This window comes from Leopardus geoffroyi, chromosome A2 (assembly GCF_018350155.1).
Source record: "Leopardus geoffroyi isolate Oge1 chromosome A2, O.geoffroyi_Oge1_pat1.0, whole genome shotgun sequence".
Lineage (NCBI taxonomy): Eukaryota > Metazoa > Chordata > Mammalia > Carnivora > Felidae > Leopardus > Leopardus geoffroyi.
Window position 1 is genome coordinate 51,799,367 of NC_059331.1, and position 25,104 is coordinate 51,824,470.

The 25,104-nt window shown below is 42.8% G+C and overlaps 1 protein-coding gene and 1 non-coding gene across 3 annotated transcripts in view; both read right to left on the reverse strand.

Moving 5' to 3' along the window:
* The window catches only part of SEC13 (SEC13 homolog, nuclear pore and COPII coat complex component), a 35,058-nt gene extending 10,420 nt beyond the window's left edge, over positions 1-24,638 (reverse strand). The window contains exons 1-7 of one of the 2 annotated variants that reach the window (XM_045493777.1): positions 24,460-24,638; positions 21,091-21,135; positions 18,744-18,859; positions 15,616-15,767; positions 14,939-15,072; positions 707-840; positions 160-283 (exon numbers count right to left, since the gene is read on the reverse strand). In XM_045493777.1, the coding sequence (XP_045349733.1) occupies positions 160-283; positions 707-840; positions 14,939-15,072; positions 15,616-15,767; positions 18,744-18,859; positions 21,091-21,135; positions 24,460-24,462 (708 nt within the window). In that variant the 5' untranslated portion in view covers positions 24,463-24,638. Of the gene's footprint in view, positions 1-159; positions 284-706; positions 841-14,938; positions 15,073-15,615; positions 15,768-18,743; positions 18,860-21,090; positions 21,136-24,029; positions 24,102-24,459 lie in introns of those variants that run through there. The other variant, XM_045493779.1, reaches the window with a different exon arrangement.
* Positions 9,128-9,230, reverse strand: LOC123607841. Its single transcript, XR_006716956.1, has one exon. It is a non-coding gene; the product is annotated as a U6 spliceosomal RNA (small nuclear RNA).
* Positions 24,639-25,104: the final 466 nt, after the last annotated feature.

The window sequence follows — 25,104 nt, forward strand, 5'->3', positions numbered from 1 at the left end:
CGCTACAGGATGACCTGGCTCTCCTACTTGCACTGGTCCAAAGGTGCCTGTTGCCCTACCCTTACCTTTAAAAGACTTTACCCTAGGGGGACTATAAGGGCTGACGGGACTTACTCAGAGATTAAACAACACGGGAGGCTCTCATGGGTCTGAGCTGACCTGGGAGCAGCTGGCGATGGTGCTGGTGGGCAGGCCAATGGAGGGGGCCCAGGCCACGTCTCGAACCCAGTCACTGTGCGCTTCTAGCTTCTGTTCCTCCTTCCACTGGCCATCCTCCTCCTCCCTGACAGGGGAGATGAAAGGAAGAATGCAGCAGGTTGCAGCCCAGGTGTTTTCCCACACCTCCATTCCACCCCCAGCCCATGGGCTTTGCAGGGGCCAAGAAGCTATTCCATCTTTCTGATTTCATTTATTGACCTTGTAGATTTTTACTCAGTTCACCAGCTATAAAGAAACCCTCCAAGAAATGCTCTGTTCCCTCACAGCCAATGGTGCTGGCAATTGGGAATTAGGTGAAGAATTAAAATGCTTGAGGAAGGCCAAGTTGTTTTTAAAGGATGTCCTCTGACAGATTGAAAATGGTATTCTATCAGCAGGAGGGGAAAAAAGGGTGATCCTGTTTCTTGTGAACTGTGGCTGAGTCACAGTAGGTAGGGTGGAAGGTAAGAAGTGTCCCCTTGAGGATAAGTCCACCAACCCCACTTACTTCCACAGCTTGATGAGGTTGTCACAGCCGCCTGACGCAAACTTCTTGATGTAGTTGGGCTTCTGCCCTGATGGCTGGTCTATGAGGCTTCCAGGTACAACAGCAGGGGCCCAACTGACAGCATTGCAGCCAATCTGTAAGGATGGGGATTGGGATGACTTTGCCCTTTTGACTTGCAACAGAGCACTGCTTCTGCAGATCCAAAGCTGCAGTTCATATCCCCTCCAATTCTCAGGACAGGATTAAGTAGGACAGCTATTTTGATGAATTAAGGATTAGCCACCATAATGCTTTTCAAGGAGCCCTAACAGTGCCTTTATTTTTCAGCAATATATTTAAAGTAGGAGAAACTCCAGGGAGTTTAAGAAACAGAACAGTTTTCAAAAATATGAAGGGATTCAGAAAACCATGCAAAGTAAATACATGGCTTAATGAATTAGTCTAAAGCATTCTTGTAACCACTACTTGCTCAAGATAGCAAATTACCATTTACCCAGGAAGCCTTGTAATTATGTCCTACCTGAATCATAGCCCTCTTCCCCAGTAACATTTTCCTAACTTCTAATTTCTTACCTTTTTTTCCTTTTTAGTTTTGTCACCCAAATATGCATCCCTAGACACTACAGTGTGGTCTTGCCATTTAAACGTTTTTTTCAAAATCTTTTTTACATTTTCTCATTTATAGATTCCCCGCTCTGATCTTTTTTCTTTACAATTTTTCTGTTGAAGAAAGACCAGTCATCCTACCTGCAGTATCTCAGGCTGATTTGTTCTTTCTCACTTGGTTCAACACTTTCCTCTGAATTCCTGAAAACTGTCAGCTGGATCCTAGACTGGATCAGACTCAAGTTTGACCCCTTTGTTAACACTACAGGCAGTATTCTTTCATCGGGAGGCAAATGACATCAAATTGTCTTTTTTATGTTATTAGCATCTGTCAACAATTTATGTCTCTTTCAATTCACTGGACATTACAAAATGGTGATATTGTAATTGTATTTATTTCTTTCTCATTTATTATTAGGAATAAGCTAGACATGGGGCAATTCCCCTCATTAATATTTGGATCCTCATGGGTACAGATCAGATAGGAAAGGCAGGTCAAATGCTTGACACTTTTGAACTGGTTTCCTGACGGTCTTCAAGGATGATTGATTCTCTCTTTATATATCATTATGAACTCATAGATCTAAGCATATCTGATGAGTTTCAGTTCATTTTTTTGACACCTAAACTGCAGTGTGTGTTCAAATTGGCTTTCTGACATAATTCTAGTATGTCAAAATACATCTTTGATTATTTCTGTTAAGTATGACAAGATATCACAGACTCATCTTGTACATTTCCTGCCTCAGACCTGAGATCAGCCACTTCCTCGGGAATTAGGGTTTCTTTGGTTGAGAAATTATTTCAAAACTATAGACCGGTGCTAGGGATGCTTGCTGCCACATAATCATTTTATCTCATTTTACACATCAGTCTCAGTCACTGCCAATGTATGGAGGTGGGAGGGGCGTGTTTCGTGTGTATGGTACCAACATTAAAAGATTCTGACCTCCTGCTCTGCTTGTGCCCACTTTTTAAATAGTTGTCCATCCACTACCTTAATAGAGCACATGGCCAGTACATCCTATACTCTGCCTTATAACTCATTTGGTCTTATTTCTCTACAGTTAACTATACTTGATGTTTTTCCAATCATTTTTTTTTTGTCTGAAGCTTATTCTCAAGTAGATCCCTCAGGAAGGGCGAGTGGAAATAAGTCCTTGAGTTTGTGTATAGCACTAACAGTCTACGTCCTTTATACTCCAATATAAAATTTTAAGAAGGGCTTTGAGGCATTATTGACATAAAGGCACAATCTGATGAACTCTGACACAGGTATACTCTGTAAAACTACCACTACAACCAAGATAACAGACATGTTTCAAAGTGCTGAAAGAAAAAAAAACTTCCAACCCAGAATACTCAGGGAAGTGAAGCTATTCAGAATTGGAGGAGAGAGAGTTTTCTAGACAAGCTAAACCTAATGGGGTTCATGACTACTAAGCTCATCATATAAGAAATGTTAAAGGATCTTAACATTAAAGATCTTTCATCTTTAAGCTGAAAATAAAGGGTGATCAGTAACAACAAAACATTTGAAAATAAAAATCTCACTGGTTAAGGTAAATATAGGAAAGTTGGTAGGTTAATCACAGCTAAAGCTAGTATGGAGGTTAAAAGACAAAAGTAGTAAAAATATAACTCCAATAATTAGTTAGGGGATACACAAGATAAAAAGTGATGTCAGAAACATAAAATGTGGGTGGAGGGAGAAAAATGTAGAGCTTTAGAATGCGTTCATGTGTAAGTTCTTCTCAACTCCAAACAGACTGTTATAAATATGTTATAAATAAATGTAAGCCTCATGGTAACCACAAAGCAAAAATCTAAAGTAGATACACAGAAGATAATGAGACAGGAATCTAAGCATACTACTAAAGAAAGTCATCAAGCCATAAAGAGAACAAGAAAGGAACTACTAAACAGCCAGAAAACAATGAAAAAAATGGCAGTAAGTACATATCTATCAATAATCAATTTCAATGTAAATGGCCTAAATGCTCCAATCAAAAGACAAACGGTGACTGGATGAAAAAACAACACGCATCTATAGGCTGCCTAGAAGAGATTCACTTCATACCTGAAGACACATAAAGACTAAACTGAAGGGTTGCAATAAGATATTCCATGCAAATGGAGGCAAACAAACAAACCAAAACCTGGGGTAGCAATGATTAGGTCAGACAGAATAGAATTAAAAACAAAGACTATAAAAAGAGACAAAAGAAGGGCATTCCAAATGATAAAGGGATTAATTTTAAAAATGGGAAAAATATAAGCACATGGAGACTAAACAAGTGCTGCTAAACAACCAATGGGTCAATGAAGAAATCAAAGAGGAAATAAAAAATACAAAGAGGAAATAAAAAATGAAAATGGAAACACAATGGTTCACAATCTTTGGAATATAGCAAAAGGAATTCTAAGGGGGAAATTTATCGTGATAAGGTCTACTCAAGAAACAAATCTCTAATAATCTAACCTTATACCTAAAGGAACTAGAAAAAGAGCAAACAAAGCCTAGGGGTACCTGGGTGGCTCAGTTGGTTAAGCACCCGACTTCAGCTCAGGTCATGACCTCATGGTCCGTGAGTTTGAGCCCTGCATCGGGCTCTGTGCTGACAGCTCAGAGCCTGGAGCCTGCTTCAGATTCTGTCTCCTTCTTCTCTCTGCCCCTCCCCCACTCGCACTCTGTCTCTGTCTCTCAATAACAAATAAATGATGGGGCGCCTGGGTGGCGCAGTCGGTTGAGCGTCCGACTTCAGCCAGGTCACGATCTCGCGGTCCGTGTCCGTGAGTTCGAGCCCCGCGTCGGGCTCTGGGCTGATGGCTCAGAGCCTGGAGCCTGTTTCCGATTCTGTGTCTCCCTCTCTCTCTGCCCCTCCCCCATTCATGCTCTGTCTCTCTCTGTCCCAAAAATAAATAAAACGTTGAAAAAAAAAATTTAAAAAATAACAAATAAATGTTAAAAGAATTTTGAAAAAAAAAAAAAAAAAAGAACAAAGCAAGCCCAAAGGTGGTAGAAAGAAGGAAATAATAAAGATCAGAAAGAGGGGCGCCTGGGTGGCTCAGTCAGTTAAGCGTCCGACTTCGGCTCAGGTCACGATCTCGTGGTCCATGAGTTCGAGCCCCGCGTCAGGCTCTGGGCTGATGGCTCAGAGCCTGGAGCTTGCTTCCGACTCTGTGTCTCCCTCTCTCTCTATCCCTCCCTCGTTCATGCTGTGTCTCTCTCTGTCTCAAAAATAAATAAACATTAAAAAAAAAACAAATTTAAAAAAATAAAAAAAATAAAGATCAGAAAGGGAATAAATAAAATAGAGACTAAAACTACAACAAAAAAGATCAATGAAAGAGCTGGTTCTTTAAAAAGATAAAAAAAAAAAAATTGATAAATCTTTGGCCAGAATCCTCAAAAGTGGACTCAAATCAGAAATGAAAGAGAAGAAATTACAACCTACACCATAGAAATATAAAGGATTATGAGACTACTATGAAAAATTATATGTCAACAAATTGAACCACCCAGAAGAAATGGATAAATTCCTAGAAACATACCATCTTACAAGACTGAATGACATCTTACAAGACTGAAGAAACAAAATCTGAACAGACGGATTACTAGTAATAAAACTGAATTGGTAATCAAAACACTTCCAAAAAAAGTCTAGGACCAGACGGCTTCACAGGTGAATTCTACCAAACATTTATTTTTTTAAGGCTTTACTGTTAAGTAATCTCTACACCCAATGTGGGGCTCAAACTCACAACCCGAGAGATCAAGAGTTGCATGCTCACCAACTGAACCAGCCAGGCGACCCTCTACCAAACACTTAAAGAACGAATATCTGCCTTCCCAAACTATTCCAAAAATAGAAAAGGAAGGTATTCTTCCAAATCCATTCTACGAGGCCAACATTACCCTGAAGAACTCATGCAACTTAACCTCCGAATAGATAATCTGATTAAAAATGGGCAGAGGACCGGAATACACAATTCCCAAAGACATACTAATGATGACCAGACACATGAAAAGGTGCTCAGCATCACTCATCATAAGAGAAATGCAGATCAAAACCATAATGAGATAGCACCTCACACCAGTCAGAATGACTAGTATCAAAAAGACAAGTGTTGAATATGTGGAAAAAAGGTAACCCTTGTGTACTGTTGGTGGGAGTGTAAATTGGTGGAGCCATTGTGGAAAACAGTAAGGAGGTTCCTCAAAAAATTAAAAATAGAATTAACATATGATCCAGCAATTCTACTTCTGATTATTTATCAAAAAAAGCAAAAACAAAAACACTAATTCAACAAGACATCTGCACCCCCCCATGTGCCCTGCACGTTATTTACAATAGCTAGGACATGAAAGCAACCTAAGTGTCCATCGATGGATGAATGAAAAAAACCCAAAAACATGGTGTATGTACACACACACACACACAGAATATTCAACCATAAGAAATGAAATTGTGGCATCTGCAACATGAATAGACATTGAGGGCATTATGCTAAATGAAGTGAAATACATTGTATGATCTCACTTATACGTGGAATCTGTAAAAAAAAAAAAAAAAAAAAAAAAAAGACAAACATGAGAAAAACCATGCTCATAGATGATACAAAGAACGGATAGGTGGTTGCCAGAAGTGGGGTGTGAGGTGTGTAAAATGTGTAAAAGGGAGTCAAAAGATAAACTTTCAGGTATAAAATAAGTCAGAGATGTGACTATAGGTAATACTATACTGCCTATCTGCAAGTTGCTAGGAGAGCACATCTCACAAGTCCTTCTTATCACAAGAAAAAACTTTTTAGATTTTATTTAAAAAATTTTTAAGTGTTTATTTTTAAATATAATTTGACAGTGTACACAGTGTGCTCTTGGCTTTGGGAGTAGGTTCCCACGATTTATCACTTATATATAACACTCAGTTCCCATCCCAACAAGTGCCCTCCTCAATGCCCATCTCCCATTTCCCCTCCCTGCCCTGGACCCCGCACCTCCCCCCCGCCCCCCATCAACCCTCAGTTTGTTCTCTGTATTTAAGAGTCTCTTATGGTTTGCCTCCCTGTTTGTAACTATGTATTTTTCCCCCATCCCTTCCCTCATGGTCTTAAGTATCTCACATTCCACACATGAGTGAAAACATAAGATACCGGTCTTTCTCTGACTTATTTCGCTTAGCATAATACCCTCCAGTTCCATCCACGTTGCTGCAAATGTCAAGATTTCATTCTTTTTCATTGCCAAGTAGTATTCTATTGTGTGTGTGTGTGTGTGTGTGTGTACACACACACCACATCATCTTTATCCATTCAGTTGATGGACATTGGGCTCTTTCCATAATTTGGCTATTGTTGATAGTGCTGCTATAAATATTAGGGTACATATGCCCCTTCAAATCAGCACTCCTGTATCCTTTGAATAAATTCCTAGGAGTGCTATTGCTGGGCTGTAGCGTATTTTTAATTTTTTAAAGAACCTCCATACTGTTTTCCAGAGTGGCTATACCACTTTGCATTCCCACCAACAGTGCAAGAGAGTTCCCCTTCTTCCACATCCTTGTCAACATCTGTTGCTTCCTGAGTTGTTAATTTTAGCCACTCTGACTGCTGTGAGGTGGTATCTCAATGTAGTTTTGATTTGTATTTCTGACATGAGTGATGTTGAGCATCTTTTCATGTGTCTGTTAGCCATCTGCATGTCTTCTTTGGAAAAGTGTTTAGTTTTGAGACAGAAAGAGACAGAGCATGAGCAGGAAAGGGGCAGAGAGAGAGGAGACACAGACTCCAAAGCAGGCTCTGAGCTGTCAGCACAGAGCCTGACGTGGGGCTCGAACTCATGAACCATGGGATTATGACCTGGGTTGAAGTTGGAAGCTCAAATGAAAAAATTTGGGGGGTAATTATATACAGTGACAAATGTTAACTAGTCTTATTGTGGTAATCATTTTGTAATGTATACAAATACTGAATCATTAAATTATAAATCTGAAATAAAAATATGTCAATGATACCTCAGTAAAAACAAGAGATGATTAAAAAAAAGTATTTTACTGAAAAACAAAAGATAAATCTATCCATTGCCCCTCAAAGTTTCCTCTGGTCTTTTTCCTAATCCCTCCCCTAGCCCTGCTCTACCTCAAACTTAAATGATCTGCTGTCACTCTAGTTTACTTTTTCTAGAATTTTAGATCAATGGAATTTATAATATATACCTTTTAATCTGATTTTTGTCACTCTGTGTAATTATTTTAAAATTCATTCTTATGTGTGTCAGTAGTCATTTCTTTTCATTGCTAAGGAACATTTCAATAGTATGGACAAAACACAATTTGATCCATTCACATGTAGATTATATCCAGTTTTTGGCTTTTAAAGCTGCTATGATCTTTTGTATGAACTTGAAAGTCAGTTTTGCTGGTTATAAATCCTTGGCCCACACATTCTTTCCTTGATTATTGTGATTTTTTTTTTTTCTATGCATGGATCATTGCTGTTCAAGAGTCTACTGAAAATCTAATTTTGTTTCCCTTGTAAGTCACATGGCTTTTTTCCCCCGGATGCCCAAACGATTTTATTTAAAGGCCAGTAATTTTATTACAATTACGTCCTTTATGCTAGTGATTCTGGGTTGATACTTTTTTTTTTAAGCATTTTATTTTTTTAAGTAGACCCCATGCCCAACATGGGACTGGAACTCATGACCCTAAGATCAAGAGCCATATGGTCTATCAACTTAGCCAGCCAGGCACCCCTCTGGGTTGAGATTTCTTTTTTCTCTAAAGTTTATTTATTTATTTTGAGAGAGAGAAAGACAACGCTCAAGGAGAATCCAAGTAGGCTCCGCATTGTCAGCACAGAGCTTGATGCAGGGTTTGATCCCTTGAACCATAAGATCATGACCTGAACTGAAAGCAAGAGTCAGATGCTTAACCAACAGTGAGCCGCCCAGGTGCCCCTGGGTTGATATTCTTAAGTGTAGAGCATGCTCTCTCAAAATGCAGTTTCAAATTTTGTTTTAAAATTTTAAGATAGTTTTCTCGAATTAGTTTTTAGTATTTTTTCTTTTTTCTTCTTCAGGAGTTCTTCATATTCATGTTTATCTTTGCCTGTCTACTTTTTTCTCAAAATCTTTTTATCTCTTCATTTTTTTAAAAAAAATTTTTTTAGCATTTTATTTATTTTTGAGACAGGGAGAGATAGAGCATGAACAGGGGAGGGTCAGAGAGAGGGAGACACAGAATCTGAAACAGGCTCCAGGTTCTGAGCTGTCAGCACAGAGAATGACGCAGGGCTCGAACTCACGGACCACAAGATCATGACCTGAGCCGAAGTTGGCCACTTAACGAATGAGCCACCCAGGCACCCCTATCTCTTCACTTTTTTTTTTTTTTTTTAAGAAATACTATTTTATTTTCTTTTTATATTTTAGTTAATATACAATGCAATATTGGTTTCAGAGGTAGAATTCAGTGATTCATCACTTACATATGACGCCCAGTGCTCATTACAACAAATGCTCTTTTTAATACCCATCACTCATCTAGTCCATCTCTCATCCACCTCCCCTCCAGCGACTCTCAGTTTGTTCTCCTCATTAAGAGTCTTTTGTGGTTTGTGTCTCTCTCTTCTCTTTCCCCCTTTCCCATATGTTCTTCTGTTTTGTTTCTTAAATTCCATATATGAGTGAAATCATATGGTATCTGTCTTTCTCTGATTGACTTATTTTGCTTAGCATAATATATTCTAGCTCCATCCACATCGTTGCAAGTAAGATTTCAGGTTTTTTTTTTGATGGCTGAGTAGTATTCCAAAAATATGGAACACTTCATGAATTTGTGTGTCATCCTTGTGTAGGGGCCATGCTAATCTTCTCTGTATTGTTCCAATTTTAGTATATATGCTGCCAAAGCAAGAACAAGAAATTTCCTCTTCTTCGTGATCTATTTCTCTTAAGACATTATCTGTTGTGTTTATTTGCTCTTGTATTCTTTCCAGTTTAGTCTTTATTACTGAAATAATTTTTCATTTCTGATTTTTTCCTAAATTCTGTCACTTCATTTTGAAGTTTTTCTAATTGTGACTTATGGTATTTTTTTCACACCTTGTATCATTTAAAAAATGTTTCTTGGCTTGATTTGAAATAGTAGGTGAGAGTTTGATTCTGTTTTGTGGGCATGCCTTTCTTTCATTGCTTGTCAGGATGTTATTCTGTATATTCTTTTTTTTTTAATTTTAAGTTTTTACCTTAATTCCAGTTAGTTAACACGCAGTATTTAGTTTCACAGTGATTCAATACTTCCATCCATCACCCTGTGCTCATCAAAAGTGCCCTCCTGAATCCCCATGATGTATTTCACCTATCCCTTGACAACTTCTTCCCTGGAAAATTTTTTTCCTAAGAAATAACTTTAAAACATTCAGAATGCTCAAGAATTTAGTTAAGGATAAAGCTCCTAAAAATTCCTAATGTATATTATATACATTCAGAACAATGTAAATTACTCAAATAGTTTATTATACCAAAACCCCCTTAGAGCCTACCTAACTACATCCCCTCTTAAATTAGAAACTTCCATGGTAACATGCTGCCCACCAGCCTCCAAACCAGTTTCTATACTCTTTCCCTTTCTTGTGAGTTAAAATTTATGTAATTTCACCTCAAATGCTTTTGTTATTTTTATGTGAAATTAGTTGTCCTGAAAAAGTGAGGTCCAGGGAAGCCTTTCTAGGTTGAGAAGTCTGTGTTTGTTAATAAATGTGCTGACAAATATGGCAACTTGCTTTCAAGATTTCTTGGCTCTGTTCCCCTCCCTGACTTTGGTCTACATCCTTGCTTTCCTTTTTCTGTGTCTCTCTCCTGCTCGATTTTGATTTCTAGTAGTTTCTCCTCACCAGGGGTCCTGTCGTGGAAACAAGCCTTAGTGGGTCATAAAGGTCAGATTTCTACAAGTCCCTTTAGTCTTTCCCAGGGTGAGGGGCTTGCACTCAACTGGTAGGACAAAGTATTAATCCCCTCCCAGTCAGTCCTCCAAAGATAATACAGATGGCTAGTAAGCATATGAAAATGTGCCCAACTTCATTAGTCATTAGAAAAATGCAAACTGAGGCCACAGTGAGGTACCGCTTCACACCCACTCGGATGGCTATAACAAAACAAACAAACAAAAAAAGATGACAGTAAGATTTGGCAAGGATGTGGAGAAACCAAAACCCTTGTCCACTGCTGGAAGCCATGTAAAATGGTATAATTAACCTGGAAACTCAAAAAGTTAAACAGACACTTTCCATCTGACTTGGTAATTCTACTCCCAGGTATATACCCAAGAAAACTGAAAACATATGCTCACAAAAAATCTTATACATGAAAGTTCATAGCAGTATTCACAATAGCTGAAAATGTCTATTAACGGCTAAACGAGATGCATAAATTCACAGGATGGAATATCACACAATCATACAAAGGTATAAAGCACTCATACTATGATATGAATCCCGAAAACATGTTAAATGAGAGAAGCCAGTCACAAAGGACCACATTTGGCATACCTCATTCAATTGTGTTCCACTTTATTGTGCTTCAGTTACACCGTGTTTTTTATAAATTGAAGGTGTGTGGCTACCCTGTGTCAAGTAAGTCTATTGGTGCCATTGTTCCAACAGCATTTGCTCGCTTTGTGTGTCTGTTTTGGTACTTCTCACAATATTTCAAGCTTTTTCATTGCTATATTTGTTATGGTGATTTGTGATCAGCAATGTTTGATGTTATTATTGCAACTGTTTTAGGGTGCCATGAATACACCTATGTAAAATGACAAGCTTCATTGATAAATGTGCATGTTTTGACTGCTCCACTAACTGGCTGTTCCCCCGTCTCTCACCCTCTCCTTGGGTCTTCCTATGAGACACAAACAATACTGAAATTAGGCCAGTTAATAACCTTACAATGACCTCTAGCTGTTCAAGTGAAAGCAAGAGTCACGTGTCGCTCACTTTAAATCAAAAGCTAGAAATAATTCAGCTCAGTGAGGAAGGCATGTCAAAAGGTGAGATAGACTATACAAGCTAGGCCTCTTGCACCGAAGAGCCAACATCTGAATGCAAAGGAAAAGTTCTTGAAGGAAATTGAAAGTGCTACTCCAGTGACTATGCTAATGATAAAAAAGTGAAACCACCTCACCACTGATAAGGAGAAGGTTTTAGTGGTCTGGAGAGAAGATAACACCAGCAGCCACAACATTCCCTTAAACCAAAGCCTAATTGAGAGCAAGGCTCTAACTCTCTTCAATTCTGTGAAGGCTGAGAGAGGTGAGGAAGCCACAGAAGTGTGAAGCTAGCAGAGGTGGGCTCCTAAGGTTTAAGAAAAAAGGCCATCTCCATAACATAAACGTGCAGGGTGAAACAGCAGGTGCTGATGTAGAAGCTGCAGCAAGTTATCCAGAAGATCTAGCTCAGATCATGAATGAAGGTGACTACAGTAAACAGAGTTTTGATGTAGATGAAATAGCCTTCTATTGGAAGAAGATGCCATCTAGGCATAGCTAGAGAAAAGCCAATGCCTGGCTTCAAAGTTTCAAAGACAGGCCGATTCTCTTGTTAGGGGCTAATGCAGTTGGTGACTTGAGGTTGAAGCCAGTGCTCATTTACCATGCAGAAAATCCTAGCGTCCTTAAGATTTATGCTAAATCTACTCTGCCTGGGCTGTATAAATGGAACAACAAAGCCTGGATGACAGCACATCTGTTTACAATGTGGTTTATGGAATATTTTAAGTCCCCTGTTGAGACATATTACTCAAAGAATCCTTTAAAATGTCCCTGCCTGGGGGAGCCTGGGTGGCTCCATCGGTTAAGCGTCCCGCTTCGGCTCAGGTCATGATTTTGCTGTTTGCAAGTTAGAGTCCTGTATCGGGCTCTCTGCTGTTACCATGAAGCCCACTTCAGATCCTCTGTTCCCCTCTCTTTCTACCCCTCCCCTGCTTGTGCTCTCTCTCTCTCAAAAATAAATGAAAGTTAAAAAAAAGTATTACTGCTGACAATGTACCTGGTCACCCAAGAGATCTAATGGAGATTAATGACAATGAGATTAATGTAGTTTTCATTCCTACTAACACAACATCCATTCAGCAATTTCCATGGATTAAGGAGTAATTTCGACTTTCAAGTCTTATTATTTAAGAAATATATTTTGTAAGGCTGTGGCTGCCATGGTGATTCCTCTGATGGATCTGGGCAAAGTAAACTAAACACCTTCTGGAAAGGATTCACTGTTCTAGATGCCATTAAGAACATCTGTGATTCATGGAAAGAAATCAAAATAACAACACAACAAGAGTGCGGAAGGGATAACTGCAGATGTGGTGGAAAGAACAAGAGAACTAGAAGTGGAGCCTGAAGATGAGACTGAACTGCTATAATCAAACGATCCAACTTTAACACAAGGAGTTGCTTCTTCTGGATGACAAAGAAAGTGGTTTCCTGAGATGGAATGTACTCCTGGTGGAGATGCTGTGAAGACTGTTGACATGACAACAAAAGATTTAGAATATTACATAAACTTAGCTGATAAGGCAGCGGCAGGATTTGGGAGGATGGACTCCAAGTTTGAAAGAAGTTCTGCTGTGGGTAAAATACTATTAAACAGCATTTCATGCTACAGAGAAATTGTTCATAAACAGAAGAATCAATAGATGTGGGACTCTTCAAAGCTGTTTTCTTTTAAGAAACTGCCCCACCACTCCAGCCTTCAACAACCACCACCCTGATCAGTCAGCAGCCATCAACACTGAGGCAAGCCCCTTCACCAGCAAATAAAAACCAAAACAAAAACCAAAAAAACACACACAAAAAAACCCCAGCCCCCCCCCCCCCCGCCAAAAACAAAAAAAACATTACAACTTGACTACTCAGATGATGCTTAGCATTCTTCAGCAATAAATTTTATTTAAGGTACATACATTGTTTTTTAGACCCAATGCTATTACTGTATACTTAATAGACTATAGGAGAGTGTAAATATAACTTTTATATGCAATGGGAAACCAAAAAATTCCTCGACTCCCTTTACTGCAGTGGTCTGGAACCAAACCCACAATGGCTCTGAGGTATTATAGGATCTGCCTGTATTACAGGATTCCATTCATACGAAATGTCCTGAATAGGCAAATCCATAGACAGAAAGTCAATTAGTGGTTGCCTTGGTTGGGGGTAGGGTGGAGAGCGACTGCTAAGGAGGATTCTTTTTGGGGTGATAAAAAAGTTCTGAAAAACAGCAGTGATAATTGCACAATTTTGTGAATATACTAAGAACTACAGAATTGTATATTTTAAAAAGGGTGAATTTTGTAAGTAAATTGTATACTAATTTAAAAACAAAAAAAATGCAAAACTTCTTTCAGTTTCAGGTGCTGTTCTTACACTGGCCAGCTATGGTTTCCAGTGAACACGGTTGGCTGCTTTGTCAGTTAGAAGGCACTCCATTGCTTCCTGCTTCCTCCTGCTCAGATACCAATACCCTAAAGCCTTTGGTTGTTGCTAGTTTATTTCCCTCTGCCTCTACTTTGAAGGTTGTGGAAATACCTTGTTACCTTGTTCTGTTGTAAATGTGGTTACTGAGTTTTTGGTTGTGCTACCTAGTTGCTCTGTTGGTTTTTACAGAGAGATGAGGAAAGACTGAAAAGCTATGATGCCATTTCCCACCATCTTCCCAGAAGCCACTCACCCTATTCATTTCTGCAAGCTAGTCAGCAGATAAGAATCCAAGCACCTCAAGTAAAGACCCTGACACAGGCTCCTGGGGCCTTGAGGGCTGAACAGGCTGTGGATCTCTTAAACTCGAGAGGCGCATAAGTACAGTGTCAAACTTGAGAGCTACCAAGTTTCCATCTGGGTAGACTGCAGAAGAGTCTGGGGCCACCAAAGTTGGAACTGTTATATAGTGAGAAGGCACAGATTCTGGGTTCTAACGCCGACACAGGACCTTCTCTAAGTCGTTTACTTTTTCTAAGCCTTTTGTGTCAACATAAAATGGGAACAGGACTGCTTACCTTGCAAATCTGTTAATTTGATAATTTCTTCTTTCATTGACAAATGTTTGTGAGGATTACGTGACACACGGTAGGGGCTCAAATGGTGTGAGACACTCTTCCATTGTCCATAGTGCTTTCTTATTTCAACCATAATATCCAATGAATGGAAATGCAAGGCACTGAATTCCTATGATGCTCTTTATAACACCACTCAGTTCGAGGGGGTCCCAATGACCACTGCAAGCACGTTAACTTGAGGCGTCCATGGCAAAGGTAGCAGGTAGGCAGGCTGCCACTACCACCCTGCCAGTGCCATGGCCCTCCCTGACTTGGGAGCTTGCAAGAAGGCATCTGTGCCAAACCCTGTCCTGGGCTGAATGAGGCTGGTGCAGCTTGGGGCCTCCCTGGATGCCACCTCTGTCTGGCTTCAAAGCAAAGCGGCTTGAAGCTGCCCCACCAAACAAGTCTGAGCATCAGTCCTTCCCAGCCCCCCGCAGACCAGCGACACAACTCCTGCCACTCTCTAGGGAGTTTCCAGGAGACACAAGGCAAGGCAGCAGAGCTACCCTCCACATGCAGGCAGAGTCTGGACTTACAGTGTGAGCATTGTTGATCTTTTTCACTTCCCACTGGCCCTCTCCGGTGTATGTCAGCAGGGAGATGGCCCCATCCGAGCTCCCACAGGCGAGGATTAGGCCATAGTCATGGGGGGCCCAGCACACAGAGTTTACTGTGGGAAGGAGGGAGGCACAGTTAGCAGAATTTCCCAAGAGGAAGTTTCACTTTTGTCAATTAAGAAGATTTAAAAAACCCATCACCTACGACTATCATAACTTCATAAACTATAGTCTACCTTTACAAAAAGTAGGACGGGGTGGGAGAGATAAAGGGGATTAAGGGTGTACTTATTGTGATGAGCACGGAGTAATGGATAGAAATACTGAATCATTATAACATACATCTGAAACCAATATAACACTACATTAATAAAAAATAGGAAAAAAAGTAGGACAATAATCTGAGAATAAAGGCCAGTACTTAAAATGAATAAACTTAAAAAAGAAAAAATGCACCATGTTTTTTTTTTCCTTTCTTGATTTGCTTTAGATTGGCTTTAGGTCTTAGCGCCTTACCTCTGCTGCGGACAGACAGCAGAAAAACCAAACAAATCCAAGGGATAAACAAGGAGCACCACGAGGGGAAAGGCGCCAGTGAGCTTCAGCCACGACCGGTGCAAGGCCCCGCCCACCCGCTCCTACCACACTCACGGTACCTGAGGAGTCGTGGCCTGTGTGCTCATGTGTCTTCTCCCAGGTGCCATTCTCCTCTTTCCAGATAATGACTTTCCGGTCATAGGAGCAGGATGCCAAGATGTTCCCATACATGGGGTGGGCCCAGGCCACTTGCCACACAGGACCCTCGTGACTGCAAGGGGAGAGGATCAGAGGCGGCTCACATGGGCCACAGGAACCTGCGGTGCTCTGCCAGCCACTACTTTGGACCCAAATGAATGCCTTCCTTGATAGGCAGATACAGTATCTTAGGACAGAGCCACCTAAGAATTTTATAAGGGAGAACTATAGGATGTCACCACCAAAAGGGACCTTTGTTGGGACGTGAAAGAGGTCACAGAGGCTTTGAAAGCAAGTCAGGACTCTAAGTTAGCCTCTTTGTTCCTACACGGCAGAACCTCCCTCCCTCATCCCGCCGTGCAGCTGACACCACTTACACCTGCCATCATCAGGAGAAGCCTCTCAGTCTATTCATTTGTGCACTGATCAATCTAGGGTTTGCACCCACAAATACTCAGGAAGTATTTACAGAGTGAACTGCTACTCATCCTTCCACAATGGCTAAGTCTTGAGTATCTGTTTCATATTTTTCACTCTTCTTCTAATTTGTTCAAGGGCATGTCTCTGCTCTTCTGATCTTATGCATTCACCTGGTAAGTACTATCTGAGCACACACGCAGTGCTAGACTCTGTACTAGGACCGTCTCTAAGGTGCAAGGAAGGGTGGGCCCCAAGCACAAAGAAGCGGCACGGCAGAGGTGATGGCCCAGGCTCTTTCACACCCACTCGCCATTCACTAGCTGCTTGACTTTAGGCAAGGGCCATGCCCTTTCTATGGCTTAGTCTCCCAATGGAGATATGAGCAAGGCTTCTTTCATACCGTGCTCATGAGGGGAAATATTGGTGATAACTCACATATAAAGCTTGGAACAGTGCTGGGCATAAGAAAAGAAAAAACCACTCATGCCTGTTAGTTGGTACTGCTGTTCCTTGTTCACTCCTCTACCCCACTCAAAGTGTCCTCCCTCTGGCTGGGACAATTCCCAGTCCCCACAAAGGAGCGGCCAAGCAAACTCACAGAAGACTCAAATGTCCTACAACTAGCATAGTTTTAACTGAGGCAAAAAAAAGAAAGGGTGTGTGAATTTTTTATTCCTGTAATATTGCACATCTTTTGAACCTAAGAAAAACAGGGCAGAAAGGACTGAGTAACAGCAGACGTGCCCGCTTCTGCCAGAGCTGGCAGCCAGGCACCTCTCTGTGCAGCCATGGGCTGCTGCTGCCCAGGGAAAGTAGCATGTGACTCCTTACTCAATTTTTGACACTCAGGAAGAGGGGAACTTCTAGGCCCATCTCCCCAGAAGGCTACTTAATTACGCCTTCTTTTTTTTTTTATAGAAAACTTAAAACAATTTTTTTAATGTTCATTTGCTTATTTTTAAGAGAGAGAAAGAGCATGAGTGGGGGAGGAGCAGAGAGAGGGAGACACAGAATCCAAAGCAGGTTCCAGGCTCTAAGATGTCAGCACAGAGCCCGATGTGGGGCTTGAACTCACGAACTGTGAGATTATGACCTGAGGCAAAGTCGGACCCTTAACCAGCTGAGTCACCCAGGTGCCCCAAGTTATGCCTTCTTTAATTAACAAACGTGTAATGAGCCCCTATCTGTCAGGGGTTCTTAATTTCTCCTGTGCAGTCTGGTGAAGGCAATGGTTGGTCCCTTTTCAGAATAATGGATACAATACATCAAGCAAGGATTATAAAGGAAACCTAATTATACTACAATACTGTTAGTGAAATGTTAAAGAACGATTTATAATACAGTGATACGTGTACTTCTCGGTTAGCACATTAATCAACTCTAGTGGCAAGTCTAATAGCCACTCTTAGTTCAGAGTAGTGATGAGTGTAAGTGCTACTCTGAGACAGCTACAACTGTAATGTGATATGAAACCATGTGTGTCTTCTACTGGTAAGAAAGTTACAGGTGCTCTGACTTCTGTGGTTTCCAGCCTACCTCCAAGGTTGAAGGAAATGCTAAATATCTGAGTCACTGAAAATAAAGATGTGATTTTTTCCCTTAGCCCCAGTTCACCAACCCCTGAATTCTATACACAGAACACTGGAGATCCATGGAATCCAGGTCAAGAACTCCCATTTATTTGAAAGGCAGTGGAATGAGGGAAAGCAGGAGAGTGGCCACAAAAACCAGCCAGGATCTCAAGAACCTCAGTAGGGAGATGAAATATGGCCCTTTGTAGCAACGTGGATGGAACTGGAGAGTGTGATGCTGAGTGAAATAAGCCATACAGAGAAAGACAGATACCATATGGTTTCACTCTTATGTGGATCCTGAGAAACTTAACAGGAACCCATGGGGGAGGGGAAGGAAAAAAAAAAAAAAAAAAGAGGTTAGAGTGGGAGAGAGCCAAAGCATAAGAGACTCTTAAAAACTGAGAGCAAACTGAGGGCTGATGGGGGGTGGGAGGGAGGGGAGGATGGGTGGTGGGTATTGAGGAGGGCACCTGTTGGGATGAGCACTGGGTGTTGTATGGAAACCAATTTGACAATAAATTTCATATTTAAAAAAAAAAAAAAAGAATCTCAGTAGGGAGAGAATAAATCAAACATTTGTAAATATTACCGAATATCTGTCATGGGTAAATAGGCAAATTTATGGGATTTATATAATTACTAATGCATTTTTACATTAACATTATTCTTACATTTCTGCCTTTCAGGGCCACTTTAGATCATGTTGGCCAAACAAAGGAAGGTCATTTCCCACTTTTAAAGGCAGCAGTAGCTATTGAAAGCACGTGGTGAGCAGGCCCTGCCTGGGAGGAGGCAGCATCAGCCCACTTTGAGGGTGAGCAGGTGAAGGCCTTGCCCAAGGTCTTCTAGTGAGTATCTGGGTGGCAAAGTTGGGATTTATTCCTGGATCCATCAGCCCGGGATGTCTGCTGAGGGCAGTCACTTGGCTGGGACCTGGGTGTTCTCTCTGCTAACTGCACCATGGGGCTCCTCTGATCTGCGTTCTTAGCTTTTCCTGCCATTCTTGAGAAGCCCAACCATTCTCTGAGATCTTGCCCAGGTGTGGCTGCACTCACCCCCTGAGGTCGGCGATGAGGATTTGTCCTCCATTTCGCACATCGAAGATTTTGACGGACCTGTCTGATGAGCAGGTTGCCAGGCGGGTGCCATAGTAGTCCATCTGGGCATCGTGCTGCAAAGGGAGGATAGCTCAGGAAGCCTGCAGGCTGGGTGGGTGGGGGTGGGGTAGTCACCAGGACAGTCTAGTTTGGACCAAAATTTACCTGAAATTAACCTCAAAGCAGCATCACTATCAGGCAACAAGCCAGCATCCCGACATTCCCATTTCTCTGACAGGCACTGTCTTTCTGAAGGGACAAGAAAAACCATACCTAGCTGCTTTGAGACCCTTTACAGACACGGGAAAGTCCTTTCCATCCTATTCTGTAGGGTGGGTATGGGAGACAAAACGCTGACTGGCTAGCCTCCCTCTTCTTCCTTCGTCAGGCCCCACCATGTTCTGAGGCTCTGTGGGCTACCGGGGAGGATACCTGGAGGTTCAGCTCAGCCCCAGAACCCAGGGCTAATGCTGATCCAAAGGAACAGCCTAAGACTGCCTGTAGTCCCCAGTGAGGTCCTCCAAAATGCACACTGGGCCTGGACACAAGGTTCTATTCAGACATTTGGGCTCCTTCCTCCAACCATGGCCTTAGATCCTTTGTGGACCTTTGTTTCTGGATTTTTACTAGACCTTTTTCCTAGTAGTAGGCCCAGTACCCCAGACTCTTCACCAATGCCTTAAATGTCACTAGTCCCACCAATGAATGGACCTTCTGGATGCTAACTGTCCATCCAGACCTAGGGCTGGTCCCTGCCCACAGCTCTTGTCTCCCTGGTTCCTCTGAGGTGCAAGGATGAGGCTTTGCCCCACTGGACATCCTGGTCCTTCCTGTTTGTTGCCTATTCCAAGGTACCTTCTTCAGTTGTCTCATCTTGGGGGTTTTAGGAACTATCAGCTATCATTCTTATGGTATTCAGGAGCAATTCCACTTTTTCAACAGAAGCATTCTGTCTGCTTCAATATTCTTTCCCCACCTCTCTCTCTACCTGAGGAAAACGTCCTGATTCTTCTTTGGAAGTCACCCCCTCAACTCTTCTAGGTCTTGGCTTCTTGGAAGGCAGGCAATGCAAGTATTAAGATAGATTTCTTGGACACTTCTCTTGCAGAGTGCCATCACACACTTCAACAGGAAGTAGGGCATAGTACCTACAGACTTAAATCCTATCTCTTTACCTTACCTGTTTTGCAACCTTGGAAAAATGACATAATCTCCTTAAACCTGTTTCCTTCTCTTTAAACGGGGCTAATGGTGGCATCTGCTTTAAGAGTTGTTATGAAGGGTAAATGAGATACTGAAAGTATTTAGTATGAGTCTGACAGTAAGTGAACACACAAACATTAGTCATTACTACTATGCCTCATCTGCTTCTCAAATCTAACCTACCCAAGCAGGTAGCATATCCATTATTTTCCCCATTTTACCTATGGGGAAATCAATGCTGGCCCAGAAAAGTTAAGAAATTGGTGGGAGTCTCAGACTGCATTTTCTTACCCAAGGTACCATGCTGTCTCCAAGGAGGTGTGGTCTTACAGCTAGACCAACACATGACTGCATCCAAAAAAGATATACAACCACCGTGAGACCAGGTAACATCTCAGAAGCCCAAAAGCAATTGCTGGTGAGGTTGTGAGGGCAGGGAGGAAATGCTGTAAGCTTATTGAACAGGGTCTTGCTCAAAGGCTGGGCCTGGACTGCTTGGCCCTGCATGAAGGAGAGTCTGCATCTTTGCTGCTAGAGACTTTAATCTCTGGACCTTCTCCACCGCCCAGTCCTCTGATACAGGGCGGTGTTTGCCTCTCAGGAAACGCCCTGAGTTAATGAGTTCTGGTTCAAAGGGCTTTGCCCGGCCCACTGTCTGTGGTAGTCCGACCGTGGCTCTGCTTTGGGCTTTCGCGGTAAATGCTCTCTGCCTTTGTACTGAGTAACCTTCCTATTCTCTCCTCTTTCAGCCCTCTTTGCTATGGGGCTAAGAAGTAGCAGTAGGAGGAAGGCATGTGGGAAAACCATTGTCAGACCTTCGCACCTACGCAGCCTTCATCTCAGAGCAGGTTACTCTGTTGCCTAAAGACCGAGGGCCTTGAGCTATAAACAATTCCCAGGTTCCTCCCACTATAGAGTGACCAGAATGTCAGAGTCCTGCCAATGTGGCAGCCACTTCTGGGAGAATAACCATATCCTGAGGCTACAGCCTGACTAAAGGGTGCAAAGCCACACTGGATTTATGGATGATCAACAGAAATGCTCCCCTGCACTGAAATGCACACCTGCACAGTGCGTGACGGAAGGCTAAAGAAATACTTACAATCATGTCCTCATGGGAGGTGTCCACAGTGTTAATTACTGATACCTAAAACCAAAGATACAGTTGGTAAATCAACAGATGGCAGTTAGAATGCAAATTAAATCTATCAGTCATTTCTAAAGTTCTTGCCTGCATTTGTTCATTCATTCACTAAACATTTAGTTTCAGTATGTTCTTTTTGCCAAGAAATGGGAGATACAATGAGTAAGAAGTATTTCTCGGGGCACCTGGGTGGCTCAGTTAAGCACCTTACTCTTGATTTTGGCTCAGGTCATGACCTACAGTAAGTTGGAGCCCCACGTCAGGCTCTGTGCTGATGGTGTGCAACAGCTTAGGACTCTCTATGGGCACGCGCTCTCTCCCTCTCAAAATAAATATTTTAAAAAATGAAGAAAAGAAGTATTTCTTGCCCCAAGAATGTTGCACATAATTAACCCTGACATGCAAAGATAAGTACTTTAATGGTAGTTTACATGTACCATAGCAGCCTGAGGGGCTGGTGGTGGTAGACATGAACTGGGGGTCAGATGATGAGAAATTTGCCAGGTGGCACAGGGGAAAAAAGGAAAGTCCAAGCAGAGGGACTAATATGAGCAAAGGTGGGAGGAATGGCAACCAGTCCTGGCTACGTTTGAGGGTAAAGAGGCACCCTGGGGGAGCTATGGCTGTTGTTCCCTTCCTGGATGACAGAGTTTCTGACGTTACAGGCAGTTTTTTACATAACAGAGTTAATACCTAAGATTTGGAGAGCCGATTCAAGTTTCTCCTGAAGCTGCTCCCTGGTCCACCACCTGTGACAGATCCTAGTCCCTCACTTACTGGGATCCAGGGTTGAGCAGCTTATAGGGCTGGAACACAGCGGCCATGGTCATCACCCTCCCATTCATTCTTTGAGGTCCAGCTCAAATTATGCCCCTGTTCTTGAAGATTCCCAGATTCCTCAACCTGCTGGACTCCTCTGAGTATCTTAAGCACTTAATGTCTACAACACTTTACATCGTTTCTTGTTTTTAATTTTTTTAAGTTTATTTATTTTTGAGAGAGAGAAAGAGAGCGAGAGAGAGTGCAAGCACACAAGCAGGTAAGGGGCAGAGAGAGAAAGGCAGAATCTGAAGTAGACTCCTGGCTCCGAGCTGTCAGCACACAGCCTGATGCCGGGCTCGAATCCACAAACCTTGAGATCATGACCTGAGCTGAAATCGGATGCTTAACCAACTGAGCCACGCAGGTGCCCCCACTTTACACCCTTTTCTTAACACAAGATGAACTCCCTGGACCAGGGTCTGTGTCATCCACAGTTCTGAATCTTTTCAAATCACCCAAGCACAGTGCTTTGCAACCAAAAGGAACCCAGTGACTGCTTGCTCAATGAATAAATGAACAAAACCAGACAACTTTACTTTGCTCAGCCACTATTTAAATTCTTGGGACAGAAAAGGACTGTAAGGGAGGTTTCAGTTTGGAACTGTATTTCTTTCCTTTTTCCTTTCTTTCTTTTTTTCCTTCCTTCTTGAGAGAGAAAGAGAGCAAGCGAGCAAGCAGGGGAGGGCAGAGGAAGAGAGACAGAGCATCCCAAGCAAGCTCCATGCCCAGTGTGCAGCCTGCCTTGGGGCTTGATCTCATGACCATGAGATCCTGAGAGGAAACCAAGAGTTGGATGCTTCACCAACGGAGCTGCCGAGGCACCCTGGAACTGGTATATCTTACCACCTCTCCCATTTCATTTTTTTCTGGTACAAGCCCTGCAGGTATAAAGTCTGATTTGACTTTTTGGAAAAGTGGAGACTGGAAAAGGACAGTTGCAGAGCAGTTCAAAAGGTACATAACAAGTAAGCACCGGTTTTCTCATCAAATTCTAGGCTCCCTAATAAGCAGACCTCTAAGGTCTGCAAAGGCAAGTACGGAAGATGAAGATTCTCTTACTCTTGCCAAGCCGTCTAGATTACAAAGTACTCTCTCAGATGCACCGGGAAGGACAAAGGGCAGGATTAATTGGAGCCATCTGATAACTAAGGAAATGAAGAAACCCAAAGAGAGAGCATTAGCCAAAGTCAAAGAGCTAGTTAAAGGCGGAGCTGGAAAAACAGCCCCACCTGTTAATTCCCAGCGCACAAAGCTTTCCACCTGACCAGGCTGTCTATCTACAATATAAAGTAGTTGTTATACTGACTTCCCTAAATCAGCAGCTGAGGGCTAAGCAGAGTCAGGAACAAAGTTTACTGGTAGGTTTGCCCCAGGTCACCAAAGGGCCTCAGGAATAACTAGCACTTATTTTTAACCACCCTCACCCACCAGCCAGGATTGGTGGGAACTGCACTTCTGAAGAAGGGACTTTTTCTTTTTTTTTTAAGTTCTTTTCTAAAAAAAGGTCCTTCTTCCTGAGCACCTCACGTTGTCTGGTCCTTGTTAAGTAGTAAGAGGCAGCGCTTAAAACAATTCAGTTCTTCCCAATCGGCTGAAGAGTTAAAACTTCATTTAGAGAGTGCTAAGTATCAGAACATGAGCGATTCTACTCAGCAGCTGAAGCATGAAGGGCCAAAAGAGGTGATTAATGTCAACCCTGCAGACCAAGAACTAAACCCAGTGTCCTGACTTCTGGTGTGTCCAAGCACACCCATTTTCCTGAGAGCACTGGTTTACTGTATTCCCCCTACTCTGTGCCAGGCTCCAGCGACATGATTTTATTCATTAGTTACCATTCAGTCATTCACTCAAAGAGTAAATGTGGAATGACTGTACGCTGGATGCCAGAGATTTAAAAAATCGAGCCCCTACCCTCAGTCATTTAAAAGCTCATCCTCACATCAGTTTCTTGAAGCGCCCATCATACTTTCCGGCCCTACACCGAACAACTGTTCCGCATACATCTCTGCTGGGAGAGGTGGTAGGTGGTGCAAAAGACTGGTTAAGAGGGTTCGAATCTCAGCTCTGCCACTTACCAGTGGTGTAAGAGGCTTCACCTCTCCGAACCTCAAGCTTCCTCATGCGTAAAGTGTCGATAATAACAGCACCTATTTTGCAGGGCTGTTAGCAGGCGGAGATTATGGACAACGCTTGGAACTTACTAAGGGCTCAGGATACAGTAGCACCTACGGTGTTCTGGGTTTTGTTTTCATTTGTTGGGGGAGGAGAAAAAAAAAAAAAAGAAAAAAGAAAGAGCAAGAGACGCGGCAGCAACGCGGTCCGCATAGTTCCAAGAGGTTCTAAGGCCTCCCTCTGGCCTGCCCCTCCGAAAGGTTCCGAGGGGCAGGACCAGAGCCCCGCAAACCTCGAAGCGGTGAAGGGGAGCTGAATGGCCCCAGTCTGGGGCTTGAACCTCAGCAGGGTAGTGGAACCCGGGAGGGTCGCATCCCCGGACCCCACACTCACCATGCCTGCGACGGTGGGCAGCTCCCGGGCTCGGACGTGGCAGCTCCCGGCGGCGCCCCCGAACAGCTCACTTCCGGCGCCGGGCTGGCCGGCAGTCGGGCCGTGGCTCTACAGCCTCCGGGTAGCAACGCGCTCCGCTCGCACGAAAGGTCCGTGCCTTTTCCGGGCCGTACCCCGCCCTCCCAAGGCCACTCCCCTTCTGCGTGCGGAGCGCACGAGACCAAAGGGGTGGGGCTCTGGTTTCCAAGGCCCGGCTCACCCCGGGGCTTTTGGAATCCGTAGCCGTAGCCGGTCTTCTCTCCTGAACAGCCCTTGCCTTTTGCTGGGATCCGTACACGAAAGGAAGGATTCATAACTACAGCTTCACCTCCCTCCCTGCGGGTTCTGGGTCCAACCGGCCTTAGGATGAACATCGTAGGAGAGTAATTTTGGGGGTAGTGGGTAGACTGGTCCTAGTGCTTTCTTGTTAGTCCCTCCTCAGGACCCAAAGCTGGGACCGGAGGCAATGAAGGCCAGGGGATGCCAGTTACCAGAGGTTGAGCCCTCTCACCCTGCCCTCTCCAAGCCATGGGAGGAACCAACGCCTCCAAACTGCCCCTTCCCCACAGTCCTGGGATCCTGTGAATCTGGTCCATCAGGTGGATA